The following is a 24,203-nucleotide window of genomic DNA, read 5'->3' on the forward strand; positions in this document are numbered from 1 at the left end:
TGGCCTGTCTCTCGGTCATCCACCTTCTGGTCAACTCTCAGGTCCGGCCTGAGCAGGTTGGTTCTTGTCGTCGGCCAGTGGTTCCTGGAAGGGAGGGGTGAGCACGAGTCTGAAAAAGGCAAGGAACACCTTGGCTTTTTTATTTCCTTCTTGCTTTCACATTCAGAATCCATCACTCATGCCCCAGGTTCAGAAAAATACCTGGGAGTTACTCAGCCGATGCTCCCTCCCCTCATGGGATTTGGAGACGGGACAAATCCTGGCAACACATCTCAGAGGTTTATGATCACATGGCTCAACCTCCTTTTCTAGTTGAGGAAACAGAGGCTTATTCCCGTATTCATTAAACATCTAGAGTGCCATGGGAACAATATGGGCAAACCCCTAACTCCGGGAGCTTCCTGTGGGGGCCACAGGTGATGGTGAAATCAGCAGGTGAGATGGGTGCTGTGGGACAGTCCAGGGTCAAGAGTTAGGGCAGGACTAGGGAGCTGGGGCTGGGGCAGCGCTAAATGAGGTGGTCAGGGAGGGCCCTCCTGAGGAGGCGGTATTTGAGCAAACCTGACTGAATAGAAGGCGGCCATGGAAAAAACGGTGAGGAGAGTCCCAGGCCCAGAAGCTGGCAGTGCAGACACTGGGCTCTGTGGGGTGACTCCCAGGTCACTGAGCCCGGTAAGGCAGCATGCAGAGCGGACCTGTTTCCACGCACCATTTCTTCTTGGCGCCAGGCAAGCTCCTTCCTCTCCCCACCTTGCGTAACCTGACCGAAATCCCGCCACCCCGCTCCCCCCAAATCTATTACCTCAGGCTCCAGGCTCTCTTATATTTGTTCAGAGCATTCTACCACTAACACGTAACTTTCACATCAGTTAGCTGTGAGCTCTTCACCTGAATCCTGAGATTGGGGAAATGAGGCGGCTGGCCACTGAGGGATTTGCACGAGGCTGTAGAGCTAGAAATTGCAGTGGCAACCAGGTTTTCTCATTCCTAACCCTGTCTTCCTCACTCCAGCTCAGCGGTGTTCAGAGTCCCAGACCAGCGGCATTCCCAAGGCCTGGGAGCTGATTAGCAATGCAAACTCTCAGGCCCTACCCCAACCAACCTGCACGCGGACTTTCATTAGCCCTCCACCTCTTGGGTGTGGCTCCTGGCAAGGCCCTGGGAGCCAGGCCTGGCTGTGCTGCTCCGCTAGCCTTCCCCCTCCCTCCCCCTCCCCCTCCCACCCGTGGGCGTGGAGGCAGCAGCAGGGATTGGTCATTTTCCCCTCTGCTTCTCTTTAGCTCATAAAACTCCAGTCCTGGAAATGCCTGTGATGACTTCCAGTTGGTAATAAAAGGGAGGTGGAGATAAGGACAGGAATTTAGGGGAAATTTCTTTCCAGTTTCTCACTGTGTGACGTTTAGATCCCTAGTTGCTGGGCTGTTGGCATCAGGGCTGAGGCCTCTCCTTTGGGGAGAAGGGTTTTGGTCACCAGGCTGTGACCTTATTTAGTGTTGCTAGCTCTGATTAGCTGATGCTTCCCTAACCAGCAAACCCCAGAGCTTAAGAGGGAGCCCAGAGCCCCCACACTTGCAGAGGCCACTCATGGCGACCCAACTCCCTCTGCGCCCCGTGCCCATCCTGCTCCCCAGCCTGGTTGCCGTGGCGCCAGCTCCTCATCTCTGTCTCAGTCTGTCTCTGTCCAGCTCTGTGCTCCTTAGCAGCACCGCCCAGACCCTCCCTCCACGATGGCAGCGTCCTTCCTCTGGGCTGTCCGTGCAGTAGCCACAGGCTGCAAGTGGCAGGTGGGCACTCGAAATAGAGCTAGTGCAGCCGAGGAACCGAATTTGAAATATTATTTAGTTTTAACACTTTTAAATTTAGATAGCCACATGTGGTCTGCTGCTCTCTAATTGATCATCCTCATCAAACATGGGATTTTATTCTTTACCTCAGGCCTGGCTGCCCATCCTGTCCTTTCTGCCTGGTGCCTGAGCACCGCTCAGAAGGGAATCACATCACCCCCTCTCTCCACTAGGGAGTTATTAGACCAGGAGAGGGGTGCAGTTCTCTGGTCTGGCCCTCGGCCCACCCCCAGCCCTAAAATCTCCTAGACTTGCTTCAAGGCCCAGCGCAAATGTTTCCTCTTCAGTGAAATTGTTCATAAATCCTCCTCTCTTTGTGCTGCCTCCTCCCTCTTCCCCACTCGATAAAGAGCTAACCGGTAATGGTTAAGCACAAGCTGAAGGTTCAAATCTCAACAAGGCCACACAGTTAACTGTGTGACCTCCAGCAAGGTAGCTAATGACTCTGTGCCTCTGTCTCCTCATTTGTAAAATGGAGATAATAAAAGTGCCCTCCACATGTGGTTGTTGCTGGAGCTAAAAGAAGGAATGTATGTAAAACACTTAGCACAGTGCCTGGAGCACAGTAGCCACTCGATATTTTCACTAACTATTTTCAACGCTCCCTCTTCGGTGAGCTCCTGGAGAGCAGAAAACTCACCTTGTCTTCTCTGCATCACCAGGAGCTGGTCTAGCCCCTGCAGGATGGGAACACAGTGAGCGAGCACCGGATGAATGAGGGACAGAGTGAAAGGAGCAGGGAACTTCAGGGGTGTCCCAGATTTCCCATCAGCCTGCTGTGCAACCTTCTCACGTCCCCTAACCCCTTCTCCATCGCTTTTCTTCCCTGGAATATTAGATGTTTGGACAACATGAGCCCATTGGTTCCCTCCACCTCAAAATGTTTTATACCCTGGGATTAGGATTGGGGGAATTTGCTGCGCAGTATAAGTCAAATGTAGGTGACAAGAAGGCTCTGCTGGAATACATACCCAGTGACAGTCCCCCTCGGTCGACAGAGTCCACACCAACCAGCATCGTCCGAGATCAGTGCCTCATGTAGGGATCAGGCTTCCATCTGTGGTCTGGACAGTCTCCAAGCAGGGGGCAGCAGAGCCTGGCTGCTCTGCTCTCCAGCCCAGAGGACTGTGTAACTCACTGGAAGCCAGAGGAAGACTCCGGAGACTAGGGAAGCTCATGTACCTGTTCACGGTGCTCAGGCTCTTGTCCCCTGCTGGGAGCCCCGACTCCTGAGGCCAGTTTCTGGGCTGACTGGCCGGGTCCCGGCCAGGGCGGAGGCCTCCTTAGCCGCTGGAGGCCATCTTGGGGATTGTGCTTCAATAATCACTGTCCAGGAGCTTCACAGGAGCTGGGGCTTGTGCCCTAGGCAGGGGGTAGGGTCCTCAGATAAAATACAAGCTTTCTAGTGTCGTTTGAATGTCAAATAAGCCACAAATAATGTTAGCAAAAGTATATGTCATTTGGACTCTGGGACATATTGTACTAAAAGTTGTTCATTGTTGATCTGAAATTCAAATCTAATTGAGCATCCAGTATTTTTATTGATTGAATCTGGCGAGAAAAGAGAGAGGAGGTTGATCATTTGCCATCCCTCCAAATGCATTCTAGCCACTCCCCACCTGAGCTTCAGGGAGTAGGTCCTGATGGTACCTAAGCATTGGTGGACTAAGAAGGGATCGCTCAAATTTTAAATGGCTCGCTGGTAAAGTGAGGCTTGGGGGTGTATTAGTTTCCTGTTGCTGCTCTAACAAATCACCATAAATGCAATGGCTTAAAACAATACCAATGTATTAGCTTATGGTTCTAGAAGTCTGACAGTCAAGGTGTTGGCAGGGCTGTACTCCTTTCTAGGGGGCGAGGGGAGTCTAGAAGGAGATCCATTTTCCAGTTTCCAGAGGCTGCCCCTCTCCACAACCCTGAGCTGGTGGCCTCCTTCTGTCTCCAAGGCCAGTAGTGACCAACCACGTCTTTCTCGCATTGCTTTACTCTGACATTGTCTCTGTGCCTCCCTCCTCCACCTTTAAAAGACCCTGGTGATGACATTGGGTTCCATCCAGATGATCCAAAAATAAAGTCAGCTGATGAGCCACTGTAATTTCATCTGCAATCTTTTTTTAAAAATATATTTTATTGATTTTTTTAAAGAGAGGAAGGGAGAGGGATAGAGAGTTAGAAACATCGATGAAAGAGAAACATTGACCAGCTGCCTCCTGCACACCTCCTACTGGGAATGTGCCCGCAACCAAGGTACGTGCCCTTGACTGGAATCAAACCTGGGACCCTTCAGTCCGCAGGCCAATGCTCTATCCACTGAGCCAAACCAGTCAGGGCTCATCTGCCATCTTAATCCCTCTTGCCATGCAACGTAATGTAGTCGCAGGTTCTGTGGGAGAGGGTGTGGACATCTCCTGGGGTTGGTGCTCTCCTGCTACAGGCAGTCCTCCAGGGTTGCTTCTCCTCCCTGCAGTTTGCTCACGGAGTTCCTGGCCTGGCGCTGAAGGACATCGCCTGCAGTGAGGCCCTCCTGGAGCGCTTCCTAATCTTCAGCCAGCGCCGCGGGGCGCAGACAGTGCGTGAGGCCATGTGCGCCCTCTCCCAGGGCACCCTGCAGTGGCTGGAAGACACTCTGTACGCCAACGTGGACTTCTTCAAACTCTTCCGTGTGGTAAGGGAGGTATTTAGCTTCTTACTCTGGGGAGGTAATTCCTGGAGCAGCAGAGCCCAGTGGCAGGCCACCGGGAACCGAGCACTGACAGGGAGGGCACGAGCCTGGTATTCAAGACAATCCTTAAGGAAGCCTCCAGAGGCCCAGGCTCCTGGGAGTCACCACTGGGTATGTGGTTGTGGCAGGTCTGAGTCCGCCCCTAAAGCAGACCCCACCACCTTTCACAGCCTGGAAAGGAGAAGGGGGCTTGTTTGGACTCCCTGCCCTACCATTTTCTAGCAAGGTGGTCATAGGCAAGATAGTTGACTTTTTCTGCCCGTATCACTCATCTATAAAACAGATATAATACTTCATAAAGTACAGGAAATATAAATGAAAAAATACATGCAGAGCACTTAATACATTTCGATAAATGAGAGCTTCACGCTCCCTACTGTGAGTCTGCTCTTGTCCCCAAAAGGTTGCTGTTTCTGGGAAAAAAGAAAATGACAGAGAAAATTGCATAGTCTCAAAAGCTTAGAAAGCCTTGACCTGGCTAACCCCGTGTTCCGGAACTGCACCCGGACACACTTCTTGGGAACTGATAATATCTCCTCTTTTGCCAGAAGGGTAAGATGAGAGGGAGTTATATAAAGGCGGCATAAAGCAGCAGTTCTCACCCTTCAGAGTGTATGCCGATCATCAGGGAAGCTGGTAAAAGATGCAAGTTCCAAATTTCCACCCCCAGAGACTGGTTCAGGAGATCTGGGCTGGGCTCAGAATCTGCCCTATTACTTTAAGAGCTCACTGTAGGCCACCTTTTAAGAAACACTCAAAATTAGAATCCTTCAGAGAAAGGAACACATGTAATGTTTCTAGCATTGAACTGTGGTGTGTGTGTGTGTGTGCGCGCGCGCACGTGCACCTACATTTTAATTTCTGGAACTGTGCGCCAAAAGGCCTCCCCGCGCTGCAGGGAGAATAAAAAGCCATGTGCTTTAAACTTCTCTGTTCACAGTCTGTTTGCAGAATCAGACAGAAGAGTCAGGCAATAACAACCCCTTATTCTGGACAGCAAACACTAGCACAGCCAGGAGACAGCACCTGTGTTTGCAGAGCGACTGAGGCTCCCTGGCACCAAGGACCGTGCAATCCTCTGGTCACCAGGAAAGGGCCAGGCCCTCATGTCTCTGTCTGAAGGACCTTGGCTGCTGATCTCGGTAAACGTGCCTTTGGGGCACGACCAGCAGTTCTTGGGGGGCAGTTCTAGAAGTAGCAGGGTAAAGGGGAACCTGGGCAAACTTCATTAGGACTGGACCCAAACTGAGGCTACTGCTTCACAATATTTTTTTTTATGTGCCTCAGGCATGAAACAGCTCTGGCCACCGACACAGGCATCAAGCTAGGATGAACTAAGGACTGTCCATCTGCTTTGCCCCTGATTGATATAAGAGCAACACCACCAATCAGGTGCCTCCTTGCCCACTGCCAGGGGGTCAAAATATTTTTTATCAGATAAGGAAGACCAGAAAGTCTTTCTGTCATTACACGCTGCTTTGGCAAGTGCTAGAGTTCCAAAACCGGAGGAGAACTTTGGCCGATCACCCTCACTGACCTGAGCGGGGTCCTGCACGCTTGCTCACCACCTGCATACACGTGGCCCATGCACTCAAACCGGAACTGGGCACCTTCAGGCGCCAGGCGAATCCTTCAGAGAAAGGAACACATGTAATGTTTCTAGCATTGAACTGTGGTGTGTGTGTGTGTGTGCGCGCGCGCACGTGCACCTACATTTTAATTTCTGGAACTGTGTTGTGAGGAGTGTCAGTCACTGAGAGCTTGGTAGAGAAATTAATGTTTTTTGCCTTTTTATGGTTGCTCTCTCAAGTCTCAGAAAACCCACTCTCAGAGTTTCTTAAAAAGCAAGATGAAGGCTTTTAAAAACAAAATAAAATAAAACAGGACCACACAGTCTCTGGCAGAGTTCACACTTCATCCCTTTCAAAGCGTGACTCTCTCAGAATATTACAACCTTCTGAAGGACCTTGGCTGCTGATCTCGGTAAACGTGCCTTTGGGGCACGACCAGCAGTTCTTGGGGGGCAGTTCTAGAAGTAGCAGGGTAAAGGGGAACCTGGGCAAACTTCATTAGGACTGGACCCAAACTGAGGCTACTGCTTCACAATATTTTTTTTTATGTGCCTCAGGCATGAAACAGCTCTGGCCACCGACACAGGCATCAAGCTAGGATGAACTAAGGACTGTCCATCTGCTTTGCCCCTGATTGATATAAGAGCAACACCACCAATCAGGTGCCTCCTTGCCCACTGCCAGGGGGTCAAAATATTTTTTATCAGATAAGGAAGACCAGAAAGTCTTTCTGTCATTACACGCTGCTTTGGCAAGTGCTAGAGTTCCAAAACCGGAGGAGAACTTTGGCCGATCACCCTCACTGACCTGAGCGGGGTCCTGCACGCTTGCTCACCACCTGCATACACGTGGCCCATGCACTCAAACCGGAACTGGGCACCTTCAGGCGCCAGGCATGTGCTGAGGCCAAGGCTCCACGTATGCCCCTCCCGCCCCCACGAACTCTCTGTCAGCCTCAAGACCTGCAAACAGGCCAGGCCACAGAAGCACAGCTCAGACATGCCAACGCCGGCAACGATGGGCCCTACAGCGGTGGTGCCCAGCCAGGCTGCACATTGAAGCACCTGAGGAGCTTTTAAAATCTATGATTGCCCAGCCCCCGCCCCCTGAGATTCCGATTCAGTTGAAACTTCAGTATTTTTCAAAATTCCCCAGATCATTCCAAAGTCCAACTAGGGTTGAGAATTAGTGACCTAAAACACAGGAGTTTGACTTAGTCTCAATTTCTGTAGGGCTGGGGTGGCCTGTGTCAGGCCCAAGAAATCATTTGGTCTGTCCCTGCCCAGGCATTAGGGGTGAGTTAATGAAATGCTTGACCGAATAGAGCAGGATAATTCTTAAGCTGATAATTTTTAAGCCCGTGAATGATGTTATAAATATCCAAATGCCCTTGGCAGAAAGGTTCCCCACCCTTGCTGTAGAGCAAGCATAATACTGATAGTATCCCAGATGCTCTAAGGCTTTCAAGCACTTCCATTTGATCACCCATAGAACAGGGTGCTGTGGCGATACATCCTCTCTGCTGTTATCTTTACAAAGCCATTGAGTGGCCCAGAGACTGCATAGGGACAACCGAATGGGAGAGGGGCCTGGAGGACTCCCCCACCCGCCATCTTCTGCTCCTGCTCCTGCTCATCTCTTTGGGGAAAGACAAGACCAAGACAGGATACGTGGGTCCCAAGCAAAGAGGACAAACACCCTGTCTGGTGCCCTTCAAATATGCTTTTTCATTTGACAACTGGACAGAGTGGCTAAATTAAACAAATATTACTAATAAAAAAAACCTAAAAGAAATTACAGGCATGAAGATAGGATTTTGCTTTTATTGCTCCTGTACCCACTCTAACAGTGTTTTTAGAGATGAAGCCTGAGGGGGCACAGAGAAGCTCAGGCAGACCCTCTGAAAGGGGCAGCTCTGAGGCTGGGAAGAGGCTGTTATTGCAGCTGGTTGGCTGGCAGCCACGCTGAGGTCCAGCGTGGGGCAGGCTGAGCCCCTGTCCTCCTGGGCTGTTTCTCATATGCACGGAGCCAGTGTATAAATAAGGTTTTATTAAATGCCAAGTCAGTGCTTATTAACAAAGAAAGAGGGACAATCCCAGTAAACCACTGTGACAGCACCTGCCCCTGCTGTGTAAGGAGCTGGGTGTGTGTGGGGGGGAGAGGGGGGATGTGAGGGAGTGGGGGAGGAGTGCAACCTCCAGCCCCTGAAACCTGGGGGAGCTGAGCGAATTGGAGAGGGGCTTTGGGGGTTAGCACCAACTGGGCCAGCTGTGTTTTTACTCAGCCCCTTGGAGTCAGAAGTGAGTGTTGTCATCTTCAAATAATCCAAGTGCAGGACCATGGCCTTACTCCACCCCGCCCATCCCCATACAAACACTTATGCGCACTTGAGCGCAAGCACACGCTCGAGCACGTGCACACGTTGGACGCCCAGAGACAGGTGGGCTGGGACGCAAGCAAGCAGCCAGGTGGAGGGCTTTTCTCCGGGAGATTTATCCCCTCTTGGTTTCACCTCAATTGAGAGCTTGAAAGAGCTTGTCTTCACGTGTGGTCTTTCGGCCTCATCGCCCCCAGCTTGAAACCCAGCAGCTCAGACCTGGGCCCAGGTACCTGAAAGGCTTCACACCTCATAAAAAATGATGTGTCAGTTTCGGGTGAGGGGTTGGGACGTTTCCCATCTGATTTGGCCTGAGGTAAGCGTGCCCCTCCTCCTCCTTCTCCTCCCTCTAGATCTAGATCCTTCCTGTTTTCTCTCCGACTCTGGTGCACAGCTTTGAAATCTTGCTGAGAAGCAAATCTGTCCCTTCTGCTCTGATGTTTATTTGTGGGAGTCCGGCAGGGGAACCGAGGCGGGTGCCAAGACCTGCCACACTGCTGGGAAATGGTTTCCCTCCCTTCCCCCTCTCATGGATGTTGATAGAGGAAATCTGGCCTCCCCAGCATTTTGGCCATGGCTTTCCCCTCTGCAGTCGCTTCCAGTGTGGCATGATTCAGCTTTCTTTCCTGCCTCTCAACTATTACTCTGTCACGGTATTTTATTTTTCTGACTTCATTTTACCTGTGTCTCTTTGACTATGGGGTGGCTGAACATTGCGTTCTGGGAAAGAAAGGACTCAGTCTTGGGGGTCCAGACCCCCTGCTCCTTTCAATGTCCTGCTTTGTTCCTGGCTCGGCTCCCTAAATTCCTGAATCGCGGGGAAGAAGTGTGGGTGGATTGCCTGCTGCCCGGTGTGAGCTGGCCATGGTTTCTGCTCTCTGTGATCATCCATTGCGGTTTGCTAAATTTTAACTATGCCTTTCCATTGTCGGATGATATTTCTACATTGAAATTCTCTGGAAAAGCCCCACATCTCCAGGATTTTACAGTGACTTAACTTCATGATTTCCTCTCCCTTCTGATTTCTGAATCTTTGGACTGTCAACTTTCTCCCACTTCTGTGTGAGGGTTTGGGGAGGGAAGAAGAGAGAGGAGAGATGCCCAGTGCCAGCAGCATGGCGCGAGGGGTGAGCAGCAGGGCTGTTAGGCAAAAACAAAGCAAAATCAGAAAATAGGCTTTTTGAAAATGATTAAGCCACAGCAAGTATATGTGATTGACAGTGTTAAGATTTGTTTCTGTCTACATCTACAAAACTGTGTCTGTTATAATAAAAATATCCCCTGGCTCAACAGATTTCAATAAATAAGAAATAAAGAGGCAATAGGAGAGAGGAACATCAACGTACATTAAATGTGCATTAGGCCTACAGCCTGATTGTCATTGGCTGACTTGATTTCTTTTAGGCTCTAGGAATAAAGTAGGTCAGAGCTGATTGTCATGACTAATCAGATATTGTTTTCATGAATTTAAAAAGGAAAAAATACTAAGAGGTCAAAACTGAAGTCATTAGGGACACAAGCAGACCCTATGCCTTTAGGATAATGGGTCCTGGGTTCCGGCCTTTATTCAGTAGACATAGAATGAGCATGGATGTATTAGGCATCAGGTTCTCTCCAGGGTAAACTGGTTTTAAGAAGGATTTTGACCTCATATCCCTTATCTCTACAGAACAGCAGTTCCTAACCTTCTTCATAGATTAGGACTATCTGGCAATAGCTCTAAACCTTTTCCCTAGAGAAATACAGAACAGACACAGGGGTTGGGGGCTCATGGAACCTCTGAAGCCAGGCACCAGCTTAAGAGTTTTGGTATTAAAATTTCTTTCCTGCCTACCATTAATAGACATCCTTTTCTAAAGGGTTTCAATATAACCACAGGTTCTTCCATAATTTATGAGTGATCAGCTTCTCCCCTGAGCATGGGCACAGAGGACCAGAAAGTGGGCAGCCCACTGGAGCACACAGAGAGCTCCTGGTGGCCAGGAGACTGGGTCCTGGCTCTGTGTTGGCCCCTAATTTGCTGTCACTTAAATGGATCTCAGCCTCCCCATTTGTAGGATCGAGGTAACAAGGCCTATGTTACATATTTCATGGAATGGTAGTGACATTCACATTAGAGAAGAAATGGACAAGCAACTTGAAACAAAAAGCATTTTGCTCTTACCAAAGCAAGAATACAGCCACTTTGCAAGGCCCCACTGTTCCCCCATCATTGTCCCACTCCCAGAAATGTCCTCCTCAAACATTTAGATGCAACATTCTCCTTCCTCAGACCCTCCGACTGGCAAGAAATCTCTCTCACGGAGTGACCTTTTGACTGCCCTGAGATTCCAAACTCAGTTTTGCTTTCATCAACCACAAATACCGGGACTGAAGTCACAATGGAGAGAAAAAGGCTGAGTTTCTGTTGAGGCAGAGAGTCCCATAACTTGTCTGTTCACATACCCCAGAGCCCACCCTCTCTTCAGACACGTTGTCCTCTCCAGTCCTGGGAGACAGCATGTCTCTGTGACCTCTCCCTTTACAGACAGTTTGGCATTCCCCCCGCCCCCATCTCTGAGTGATTTAGTCTGAATTCTCCACTCATGACGCATTTCCTGGTACTCAGGGTGTCCCCTCTGGTTGCCCCCTCACCACTGAAGCCAGCTTCCTCTCTTTTCATCTGATGCTTAACAACTGACAGGTTGCAACAAACATGCTTTAAATCCACATTCTCCTAGTTGCCTAGCAACAACTTCCCTCCCGGATAAATCTGGATTTCCTGTAGCAGCAGCCCAGGGGGCCACACTGTCTGTCCACTGCCTCATCTGCCTTTCACCTCTGCCTGGGTGCTTTTAAGCCAGCTCTTCCTTCACTTCAGAGCCTTCCACCGGCTCCCACAGGCCATGTCATCCCTGTACCAGTAAAGACACTTTTAACCTATGGCTACCTACTTACCCTTGTGTTAAGCAGATCCTCAACTTAGAAATCAATACTGTTTTCCAGGTGGTGTTCTTTGAATCGGAGAGAGTAAAACCAAAAATTTCAAATCATAAAATGTTCCTTCTGTGTGCTGGCAACATGGCATCTGTTTAACTTACTGGGTCCAAAGCATCAGCAAATACTGCTCCAACAAGATTATTTTTAGTAGCTAATATACTTTATTCTGCCTTCAGAAAAAAACATTACACAGTCCCAAAGAACAGGCATGTTTCTTGTCCTCTGAGAACCCAAACCAGAATCTCAAATAACCAGAATCTTCTTGGCTTCTGGCTAGGACTTTGTATCCATTTCTTAGGGATATGATGATCAAGGCCCAAGGTCCCCTCAGACCAACCAAAGCTGATGGGAGATGATAGAGACATAACCTTTCCAAACCTATTTATATCTCCAGTCTCCTTAGCAGGTCTAACCAGACCTTGAACTTTGGTTGGCAGTGCTGAGCCCCATGGTGACATGGAAGTGTTACTTGTTATTTTGGAAATTAAGAGAACTTGTTTGGCATAGGAAGCAGTTGTGTGTGTGTGTATGCGATACTTGTCATTCAGTCTCCTTTTTTCTAGAGATGTTTTCACATTTCCATTCAAACAAACTTGCATTCTCGTCCGGTTCTTCTGGCAGAAACAATCCATGAGAATTTTAATAGATAATGGGGGAACCAAAAGAAAAGGCGAGTCATGGGAAAGTCGTTTTATAATTTATGGCAACATCATTCAGACAATTGGTGACCAGGTTTAGATGGAGGGCTGCCGGGGAGGGGCAGGGGGAGCACGGGCACCGGTCTGAGATGTAAGTGGTGTCTAAAACAAAGGTATGAGTACAAGACTCCCATTTTTATCGGACCCACTGGAAAGAGGTAGGAAAGAAATTGCAGATATAGTACCAGGCACTCAGCTCAGTAAATATGTGATTAATAAATATTATTAAATTATTAACAAGATGGAAAAAGAGTGTTACTAGGACATAAAAATGCATCTCAAGCTGTTGTTCCTCTGCTTCCCTCTCCACACATTCTTGGTCCTATTCTTTCTTATCTGGTCATCTCTTCAGTCACTCTCTCTAGCTGACTCTCCTCACGTTCCTCCCTCCAGCAAGAATTCCTGGCCCTCCCCTTCCATGTACAAACACTGCCCCCCTTGTCACTATTGTCAACTGATCTTCCAAACATCAACTCAAATGTCACCTTCCCTGTCCCCAAGTGGAATTGACCTCACTCCCTTCCTGTAAGTCACCATCATACCTGCAGAGACATGCAGCCTAAAACCTCACTAGACTCTTTCTATTTGATTATAGTTAACTTACTCATTAATTAATATAATACATATTTATTGAGCACCTGCTACATAGCATCTTTTGAGGGTATAAAAACAAAATAAAGCCTGTTCTGTGCTTAACGAGTTTACAGTGTAGTGGACAGATATATTAAAAATAATTGCAAACCAATATAAAAGTGATATGAATGTACTGAGAATTCTAGGAGCAGCTAGGAGGATCACCTAACCCATGGGAAGGCAGGCAGGAGAGCATGGTAGTAAGAGAAAGAAGGCCTCTGGGAAGTGAGGGGGCTGGCTCCTAGGGGCAGCGTGAGGATGGGTGGGATGGGGTGAATGGGGCATTTTAACTGCTTCTCAGGAGAATCCTGACTAATGCACTGCCCTAAATGAGCAAGCACAGCACTTTATGGAGTATCAGGTATATACACAATTATAGTTGGTTTGCTTGTTGCTATAATAAGAGCATTTATTTATCAAATTACTTGTATATAGGACATGGTTCTTTTCTACGTGGAGCTTAGCATCTAATAAGAGAGACAGATGACAAATAAATGGCAGAATAATTACCAGCGGTGAATAGTGCAAGGAAGGAAAGAAGCAAGGTGCCCTGGAAGAGAGGAACTGGGCAAGGTGAGCAAAAGAGCATAGAGAGAAGACTGTCATCTGAGCCCACACGGGGACAGCTGGCTTTTACACAAATAGACTTTAATTTCGGAAGTTAGGAGAATAGACAGGCCTTGGTGATAACTTGCCAATGGAAAACATTTTTTACCTGCTTGCTTAATCTCGTCCTACCTATTCTTCTCAGCCCCATCCTCCTATGGGAAAAGCAGTAATTAAAGTGCCTTCCCAGCATGCACTGAAGCTATTTGCAAGGAATGCCCAGCCCAGTGTTCAGGTTAAAGAGAAAAGATACCCTCCGGGGTATGTTTCAGTGATGGCTTTGCTCCTCCTATGTCTGGAAAATTCCTCTCCTGCCCGCTGTGTGGCTGTCGTACATAACGAAGTCTTTCATTTGAGAGTTAGAAAATAAGCTTCAAATGCCCCATGAGTGGACCTGCATCTGTCCTTCAGTTCTAGGGTGAGAGTGTGCACCCTTGCACCTGTAGCGGGAGAAAGGGGAATAGGATGTATCGCTAGAAACGAGGCAAAGCTGGCCAAAGCCCAGCTCCACCTGCTTCTCTGCTTTGCCGCGGCTGGATCCACCCACCTATCACTTAGGGGAACCGCATTGGCAGATAAGCTGAGGTTGTGGCTTGTGGTCACAAGGGCTTGAATCAGAATGACATGTAGGGCCGGTTAAAATGCAGATCCCCTCCAGGCCTAGTCAACATGCACACTTGCATTTGAAAACCACTGTCTTCAAACTTAGAATTCCTTCCTGAAAAACAGAAGATCAGTGATTCAAGCAGGTTTGAAACTCTGAAGAAATGAAGTCATTCATTTAGGACTTGAGCTGGGTTTCCGGAAAACAGGGTGCGAAAGGCTCTGGGACTCAGAACCAGCAAGTGGAGGTCCCCGTTCCCCACACTGTGGAACATGCGTGAGCAGCTCTGCGTCATGGCACAGGCCGGGAGTCACCAGGACTCCGCTCTCACCGACAATCTGCAAGCGAACTTCTTTCTCTTTCCAGCTGCAGCTTGAGAGAAAGGTGATGTAACTGGCCGAATCCTTTACATCAGAAAATGGTGTTGAACAGAGGAAGCCACACAACCGGCCTGAATGGACACAAAGGGAACAAAGACGTGAACAATGAGGAGGAAGCCTGGGACTGTATACAAAGCCCAGGGGGGACAGGTGGGCTCCACGCAGGCAGCCTTCCCTTACACTTTGTTTTCCTTCCTTCAGGAGTCTTGTTTGGTGTCACTAAGCCAGCAATCAGGCTCATTGGGTGTATTTCATGTCACCATGAAAGTATTGGTGATTGACTAGCTCAACAGGGTGACTTGGAGTAAGAGCCTCTGCTTTTCTCAATTAGATACCAGAAGTTTGTTTCTGAAAGCAATCTTGCAGAAGAGGTCTTGTGATCAGAAAGAAGGCAGGGAATGTTTTCCAAGCAAACAGGAGATCAGAGAGCGCCTATGTGTGAATGTATAACCACATATATATTTAAAAAAATACTTTTCCCATCAATTACAGCTTCCTACACTCCTAGACAGCAGTTCTCAAGGTATCAATCTGAGATCTTGGGGAAGAATATTATCTGATATGTCTCCAAGAATTCAAGAGGTAAGTGGCCCGATGACAGTTCATTATAATTTAACTCCATCTTTCCACCAATTTACCACACTTATTATGTCAGACAATTTAATTGTACCTCAAACCTGTTCATAGAGAAATACATTTGATCTTTCCTTCTAGCAATTTTAAAGCACCTGTTTCTATCCTAAATTACCTGTGCTCCTGAGCTGGAGGCAAAAAGAAGGGAGCCGTCCTTCTGATTCCACACCCAGGAAGACATGCGACCTTGTCTGGCTTGGCACAGAGTATCGGTGGACTCACAGTGGAATCTAAGGGTTTCTGGCGCAGAGGTGGCCCACTATTCTATTGTGTTCTTGAAATACACACAAATCTATACCGCAATTGTAGTAGCACACATTTATAGTCTTAGCAGGGCTAAGTGCCTTACATATATCGACTCATTTCAACACAGTGAAAGTATAATTGACTTTTTGTGTGTTATTGTGAAAGATGGTGCACATTTTGATTAACATCTGGTTGCACAAGCCTTTCCCCCGTATAGAAATTGATCTTCCACTTAATAGGTGAGAAGCGCTGGGGGCATAATGATGAGCAGATATGGTCACTGCCCTTGTGAAACAGACAGCCCAACGGGGAAGAGCAATGTGAAATAAGCAATTACTTTCAACATGATGACTATCATGAGGGAGGCAAAAAATGAAATATAATTTTCCTGGAACTTTTTCCCTCCTCCACTATTCTCAGCTGACTAGGGCTTAGCCAAGCTGGAAAACTGCATGGTTGGAATCTGTTTGCATAAACTAAGCTCAACTGAGGCAGAGTATGAGCAGAGAAAGTCAGAGAAGGGCCTGTTGTACTGATGACCACCTGCTGCACTGGGAGTCTCTGTTTAACATTCTTTTATTTATAAGCATTTTAAAAATTCCTATCAGTATACTAAGGTTGAAGTTGATTGAGAATGTAAAAAAAAATTCCCTAAGCATATCAACACTCTCGATTCTCTGTGGGAGTTCCAGAAGGTTTCTGGCCTGTCTAGATAACAAGTCTCAGCATTGATGAACGGGGTTGAAGCAGATGGCCCCATTTACGGTATATTAACTGATACGAAACCATTTGACCCTGGAACAGCCCCTTCACCTCTTGCGTGCTTGGATTAAATGAGCAACATAATAATAACCTCTTACACGACTGTCATAAGGCTTACTGTTGTTGAAGCAATTTGCGATTCCAACTTCATTATTGAAGCCTAGTCTGTGATTATAGGCGTGACTCACTGTGCGGATTCGACATGGCACTCAGTAGTTTCAGAGGGCAAGTGTTGGCATGTGGACAAAGAGAGGGGACGGCAGGTAAACATCACTTATTGCAGTAGGGGGACTGTTTTCAGTCTCACCTGATTGAATCCTAATAGTTTTTTTTAAATTCCCAAATGCCTTTGAAAGTGAGTAATAATGGGGGAATAAAAGCAGCATTGTTTTTTTATTTTTTATTTTCCCTTAAAGCAAAATCAGATGGCATTGTGGGAGCCGAGACCCTGGCAACTCTGGGAGCCCTCAACTTAGTTCTGAGCATTGCAGACCTACCTTCAAAAGATGAGGCCAGAGAGCACCACAGGGCCCCATATGGAGAAGAGACCCACCAGTCTCTTCTTAGTTGGGTGTAGAATTAAAAAGTGTTGTGTTACCTTTTTACCAAGTGTTTTTCCAAGCATGGAGACTTTACCTGTTCTATATTTGCTTAAATCTTAACACACACACACACACCACAAACCACACACTTCAGGAAAATGAAAGAGTTCACATTTGATAAAATCAAGCTAATAAGAACACAGTTTTCTAATTATAAGAAACTAAATTCTAAACTTTTTGGCTAAAGAGATTTGCTCTGCCCTTGCCTTTCTAGACAGAGCAATTCCTCCATCAGTTTTTCCCCAGTAACCCCATCTTGGTGGAATAACAGACTCCAAGAACTGGCTTCCAAAGAAGTATTCTCTACACTTCCTCAAAGACACACTCCCAAGGAATTCAAGTAAAGGGGGCTAGAGGAGAGAAGTGATATTACTATGTGTTGAGATTCACTCTTTGATGTTCTTTAAGGCTTATCTTAGTTTCTTCTTAGGCCCTGAGTGGATGGCAGTAGTGTTTAAGATTGCTGAGAATATAGATTCTTTCTTTTAAATGTGGAGGTCTCCCCAATACTTGGGAACTTGATTGCACAGTAGGTCGTGACTCTGGCTGCCTTAAAATAACCTGAAGCCTTTGCCTTGTTCCAGTTCATCCATCGGCCGAGTGTCCAAGACTTGCTGTGGGTGACCAGGCCCCTCATGCAGACTGGTGGTCCAGAGACCTTCACACAGCTGACGGGTGTCCTGTCTGACCTCCTGTGTGGTTACCCAGAGGGAGGAGGCTCTCGGGTGTTCTCCTTCAACTGGTATGAAGACAATAACTATAAGGCCTTCCTAGGGATTGATGCCAAGAGGAAAGATCCTATCTACTCTTACGACAAAAGAACAAGTACGTTTTCTGAGTCCTGTGTGTAATCAGGCTGTGATGTCAGTTAAGCTGATGGTTTGACACTTTCAGGTGCAACCAGTCTCAGGTTGACCCTCCCTTGGTCTTGTGGAGGGTCCTCAGGCAAAGAGCTTGCACACCCAGAAAAAACATTTCCCCTTATAGGAAAGGGGTGGTCTGCATAAGGAGTTCTGGATGTGAGCCATGGAAAAAACTGAGACCCACTTGGAAAGGGAACAGAGAGGACATTCCCCACTGATCTGATTGAACTAGGGTTACGTTCTAGAGGAAGAGAAGAAAGATAAATGAGGAGGCAGCCAGAGCTGCAAGCCAAGCTCAGGTCAGAAGGGCCCTGGCAAGTAAACACGGCTGTGGGATGTTTTTATAAACACAATGCACTGAAAATCTGTGTGTGTAGCACTGAATTATGTTCCCAATGGCAAGTCCCTGGCAGGCCCTCTTTCCCACCTTTCAGTATTATTTTTGGCTCATATGGGGTAACGGATAGTAGGGGGTGGGTGGGAGAGGAGGTAAAAAATGCAGCTAGGTAACCCTCTAGTTAAACATTAAAGAGGCAGCGAGGCACACCCCAAAAGTCACTGGGACCGAAAATAGCCACACAAACCAAGAAGCTGAGCAGCTAATTGAAGGAAAATCATTGCTGCTAAAGCTGAGATTCCAGAGCGAGGCCTTGTGTGGCCTCTCAGTCCCTTTCATGTGAGAACAGCCTCTGTTCCTTGCACTAATCACAAGCAGCCTTCTCAGCCTCCTTCTCCCAAAGCAGAAGAAGAAACCACAGGGCAAGCCGCGTCTTTTGTTTCTCTGATGAACTGTGGCATTTTGTTACTTACTAATGATGAGCTTGCTATTGGTGGGGCACAGCCTATTAATTTAGGTTATTTGTCAAATCCTCCAGCATGGAGTTGAATAAGACACGTGATTTGCACACACTAATGACCGTGTTTAGCTCTGAGCAGCGGGAGTTTCTATAAAATCTGTCCCTTCTCTCTTGGCAGCGACCTTTTGTAATGCATTGATCCAGAGCCTGGAGTCCAACCCTCTAACCAAAATAGCTTGGAGGGCAGCAAAGCCTCTGCTGATGGGAAAAATCCTCTTTACTCCGGATTCCCCTGCAGCACGCAGGATACTGAAGAACGTAAGGACCCAGCTAGTCTTTTTTTTTTTTTTTTAAATATATTTCTTTATTGGTTTCAGAGAGGAAGGGAGAAGGAGAGAGAGATAGAAACATCAGTGATGAGAGAGAATCATTGATCAAACCTGGGCCCCTTCAGTCTGCAGGCTGACCCTCTAGCCACTGAGCCAAGCCGTCTAGGGCGGACCCACCTAGTCTTGTCCCTTCTACCTAGGACCACCCAGAAGAATGAGAGGGAGAGGGAGAAGGAGAGGCAGAGGGAGAGGGAGAGGGAGAAGGAGAGAGATATACTGTGCTCTCCTGGTAATGAGCCTTCTGTTTGTCTTTTGCTACGTAGACTCTTGAGTCCTGCCCACCTCCCATCACCAAAATGCTTTGTGCCAGCACCCCTGCCTGGGCCTTCCTCTCTTTGCCCAAACTACAATGAGTTTTTCTTTCCCAGTGCCTGAATTATATCCCTAATGGAAAAGTTCACGTTTTCTGAATCCTGGCTACCTGAAATAAAGAGAGGGAGGAAGAGCAATTGCTCACAGGGAGTCCAAATCTAGCTTTAGTTAGGTTTGGAAATGATAACATCATCAATATTACATGTACCTCTGAGATAGCAAGAAATTAGAGTCTGTCAGTCTGGGAAGCTGGGAAATGACAGATTGTTCTGGAAAGTATCAGTAGACTGAGAAAATTAAGACATGTCCTTGAAAAGCCTTTGGTTATGTCTTTCCTGCTCATGTCACAAACATTGGGGGTTGGTGACATGAGCAGAAAAGATATAACCAAAGGTTCTCACTCACTTTTTTTTCTCTTTCCGTTCTTGTCTCTGTCCATCTCTGTCTGGTTTTAGGCCAACTCAACTTTTGAAGAGCTGGAGCGCGTTAGAAAGTTGGTCAAAGCCTGGGAAGAAGTGGGGCCCCAGATCTGGTACTTCTTTGACAAGAGCACACAGATGACCATGATCAGAGTATGGATGGCAGGGGGAGGGGAGAAGAATGTCTGAGAAAGTTCCACCTGTTTCCTTTCCTCAGTGAAGGGTTAATCACTAATGGAGTTTGATCAAAAAATAACAAGCAGGGCCCAAAGGCACTAGTCCTAGAAGCTGTCACCAAGTGGAGTCACTGACTTTGGGTGGAAATATATTTCTTCAATTCTGGGCAAATGTAAATATTGCCACAAGACCAGGGGCTTCCTGAGGTTTCTCATTTTTATAAATTCATTTGAGAGCCTCAGATTCAAAAGCCAGCTCTACAACTGCAAAGATAGCTCTGATATCCAGCTTTGCAAAGCAAGGAGACAAAGGTTCAATACAGCGGAGATAATTAAAAGAATAAAAAGTTTCATAAGAAAAAGAAAGTTTCCTATATAACATTTCCCTTGCCCCTCTGCCCCCACCCCGACACACATACCCTCCTTAAAGTATAGAGACTTGTGTATTTGGGGGAAATGGGATATAGCTAGGTATGCCTTATGATGGAAGAAAACCCACTAATGTTTAAGGGAGCCTTAGAGTGTCTATTCCTATTCATTAAAAATTGGAAATGGCCCAATAACAAGACCAAAAGATCCTGTGGAACTTTCTAAATGCTGTGACTATATTGCTTCTTCCCAAGGACACCCTGGCAAACCCAACAGTGAAAGGCTTTTTGAAGAGGCAGTTTGGTGAAGAAATTACTGCTGAAGCTGTGCTGAACTTCCTCTACAAGGGTCCTCGAGAGAATCGGGCTGATGACATGGCCAACTTCGACTGGAGAGACATATTTAACATCACTGATCGTGCCCTACACCTGGCTAATCAATACCTGGAGGTAAGGGGCAGCAAGCCACCTAAGGGCCACACTGGGCCCCTTAAAGACAGCCCTGTAGATGAGCCCAGAGATATCTCAGCAAGTCAGGTGGTCTTGGGTTTCAGCTCTCATTTTTCCCAGGAGAAATAAGAATTCCCAGGGCCCCCAAACAGAGATGAATCCTGTTTCTCTAACAGCTTATCCACACTTACAGCAGTTCCCTCTTCACATCTCCTGCCTCCACACAGCTCCCTGACTCCTCCTTCCTTGCAGCCCATGAGGTGCCTATATCTGTCCTCAACCCTCTCCTGTCTGCCATTGCTTCAGTGACCGTCACTGGCCAGTGTCTACCAAACCTCAAGTCCGAGGTCCCACTGCTTGCTGGACACTCTCACCCTAGGTTTTGTAGTCACATTAGGGTCAACATGTCCAAAAACAAATTTATGTTCTCCTGTGCTGATTACTGTCCTCAGCATTTTTCCAAATTCTCAAGCTGGAGATTTCAGTATCATCCTTCCTTATCATTCTTCTTCCTGTCCCCCAAAACAGCTATGACTTACTGAGTGTTACTTTGTACCAAGGCCTAGGTTCATTGCTTTTACATATGTAAACCAAAATTAATTGTAGATTATAACAAAGAATTTTTAAAAAGCATTTATTTGGGCAAAAAGACTTGTAACCCAGGAAACACAGATCAGGTAGCAATCTAAATTGTGTTCCGTGGAGACAGAGGGGAGGCTGTCTTTTCTAGCAAAGTTCCCAGTTAGGTCCCTTTTATGTAAATTGGCCTGAGTCACACAGTTGGGCATTATGTGCCCTGATTGGTCATTATGAAGTAGTTCTGATTGGACAGTGCAGGTTTTAGTCCATTGGTAGGAAGATGAAACCAGAAACTTCCTTATAATAGTTGACTTAGCCAGCTTAAAGAGCAGGGCATAGTATGGGAAGCTGAGTTCTGATGTTCTTCCCAGTATATAGAGTATGTGAGAAGCCCCTGCCAGGCTCTATTGTTATCAGGGTGAGCTCTCCATGTCCCTATCTGCTGCTGGGGGAAGTGGGCTTCCTGAGATATCATGAGAAAAGGAGTTTTCTGAGACTTACACAGGAGGATGAGGTATTGAAGATGGCTTTAGTTCTGTGGAATTAAAGCCCTGGGTTTTCAAAGTTCCCTCTTCCTCCATCCTACTATGGAAGAAGTATAGCTGTGCAGAGCTAGGATTAAAGCCACTGCTCAACGAGTCCATTCCATATCTGCAAAGCCCAATTCAGGATCAGGCTAGCTTAGCTTGTGTTCCCAGCTGTAGTCCATTTGTCCATTGCTTGTGGGGTACATGTGGCTTCTAGAAACATGGGCAAATGCAAAGAAGTGGGAGCAAAATTAGGGGAATGAGAGAGGAACTAGAGAGAATTCCTTTGTCTGGGGATTTTAACTTTCTAGTATTTCACATGCTTACAGTGTCTTTGTCTCCTCTGGCCAATTATCTTTGTTCCTGGGTTAGACTGACAGGCACCTTCCCTGCATCACCCCAACTTCACTGCACATGCATCCATTTCTCCTTTGTTGACCCTTCCCCCAGTGATCTGCAGGGAATGAACTGGTGGTTCCCTGGGGAGTGTAAGGTTGCAGCTTCCTGGTTATAATGCTTATAATGTCTGACCTCCCTTTTGCTCCTTTCTATTTTTAACAACTAGCTAGTTACAATGGTAACACTTTTACTTATAAAATTCAGGTCCTCAGTTGACCTTGGGGAATCCACCTCAGCAGATAATTTCCTTCTCAGGATTCACACCAAATGAACCTTTCTTCTCAGGTCCGCACATACATTAGCTCATTTAATCTTCACAATTACTCCATGAAGTGTGCACTATTATTGTCACATTTTACAGATGCAGAAGCTGAGGTTTAGAGTGCTCAAATAAGCATCCCACAGCTGTTAGACAAGACCCAGATCTTGGTGCACCTGAATTCAAAGCCTATTCTTCTGATCCCTTTACTGCCTTTATCATGTCCAGTTCCAAGTATAATTCTGCACCCAATTCCAATGCATGGGTATTTCCCCCTACACAACTAAGCAATTCTCAGATACCAGCTGCATGTCCTACAATTCAACCTAGTTCTGACACTATCTACCTGGAGGTCATATCACACCCCACAGATGAAGGATTCAGTCCCATAACACTGCCCACCCTCCAACTTCAATCACCAATCACAAATCCAGGTTGTTTGACTGGCTATAGATTAGAGGTTTTCATGATCCCCTTCATGGATTTGATTAATTTGCTCAAACAGCTTACAGAACTCAGGCAAACTTGCTAAGTTACTGGTTTATTATTAAAGGATACATCTCAAGGACAGCCAGGTGGGAGAGATGCAAAATATGCAGGAATGTTACTGGAGAATCACCCAAATCAGAGGAGCCTCTCCCTTCCTTGGTTCTAGTCATTGTTCGTGAGAAAGAATTCAGATCACGTGACAGAAATCAGTGTTGAAACAAAGCAAGCAAGTGTATTAAGAGTACACTTGGCACACTGCATATAAGCATAACCAATGGACATAAGACACTGCGGGGTAGAGGAGGCCAGGGGATTCTCAAGGGCGGGGAAAAAAAGGACACATATGTAATACCCTTTGTAATACTTTAAGCAATAAAATAAATTTTAAAAAAAAGAGTACACTTGGCATAAAGCACAATCGGGTAACTCAGCTAGTCTGAGCACCCCAACTGGTAGGGGTTTGAGGGTTTTGTACTTTTTTCTCCTATAGTCTTCAAGGTTCCTCTGTTGGATACCTTGGGCAGCATAATAGATTTCAGGGTCCCCCTTTTATATTGTTGTGGCTTTTCCCAGAATTTATGAGACTGTCTGGTGATTTTATCTTGGCAAGTCCCAAGACTGCTGACTTCTTTGTTCAGTGGGTGAGGTAAAGCTCCACTTCCCTTCCTACTGCCCTATCAGCTATCTATCCTGCCTGGAAGCCCCTTGAACCACATCCTTTTGGATTTTTATGGAAGCTTTATTACATGGGCATGATCAATCAAATCACTTGGCTTTGGTGATTAAATTCAGTCTCCAGCCCTTCTGCCCCCCCCAAGAGTGGGGGTGGTGTGCAGAAGAGGGTGATTTTTCTGGTAGCCAGCCCCCATTTTTTAGGTGCTTTCCAAAAGTCACCATTAATATAACAAAGACACCTTTTTCATGCTCATCACATAAAAAGTGTTAAGGGTTTTAGGAGCTCTGTGCCAGAAACAGGAACAAAAACCAAATATCTCTTTCTTATTACAATCACAGTATCACACTGAGCTTTGTCTACTCTATTTTCTAAAAACCTTTCAACTCCACCTCTTGCTTCCCAGGCTCTCTGAGTACCAGAGGCCTTGTCATCTGTCCACCAGCCTGTTCTGATTGCTTCCTCCTGGGCTCCAGGGTCTCTTCTGGCTCAGGCATTTGTCCACACTGGCACCAGATCTACATTCCAAACACACATCTGCTAGCATCACTTTCACGCTTAAAATCCTAATGACTGTCCCCAAGGAACAAAAGTTTTTCCAAACCTGCCCAATCCATCTTCCCAGCAACTACTCACTCACACACCTTCTGGCTCTGCTCTGGCGTGTTCACCCCTGTCAGGCATATCCTGACCTCTTCAGATTCCTCCCTTTGCAAATGCTGTTTTTCTGCCCATTTATTAATTAGAATAATTTTGCTTTTAAGAAAGAGAGGGGGGGAGAGGGAGAGAGGGAAGGAGAGAGAGAGAGAGAGAGAGAGAGAGAGAGAGAGAGAGAGAGAGAAAGAG

The 24,203-nt window shown here is 46.9% G+C and overlaps 1 protein-coding gene across 1 annotated transcript in view; it reads left to right on the forward strand.

The window, feature by feature from the left end:
• ABCA4 (ATP binding cassette subfamily A member 4) overlaps nucleotides 1-24,203 on the forward strand; it is a 121,655-nt gene that overhangs the window by 20,603 nt on the left and 76,849 nt on the right. Inside the window, 8 exon segments of the mRNA XM_015563861.1 lie at nucleotides 8-9; nucleotides 11-56; nucleotides 4,312-4,509; nucleotides 14,907-14,996; nucleotides 17,242-17,482; nucleotides 18,496-18,635; nucleotides 19,474-19,590; nucleotides 20,237-20,431. Coding sequence (XP_015419347.1) covers nucleotides 8-9; nucleotides 11-56; nucleotides 4,312-4,509; nucleotides 14,907-14,996; nucleotides 17,242-17,482; nucleotides 18,496-18,635; nucleotides 19,474-19,590; nucleotides 20,237-20,431 — 1,029 coding nt within the window.

This window comes from Myotis davidii, unplaced genomic scaffold (assembly GCF_000327345.1).
Source record: "Myotis davidii unplaced genomic scaffold, ASM32734v1 scaffold1335, whole genome shotgun sequence".
Classification (NCBI taxonomy): Eukaryota; Metazoa; Chordata; class Mammalia; order Chiroptera; family Vespertilionidae; genus Myotis; species Myotis davidii.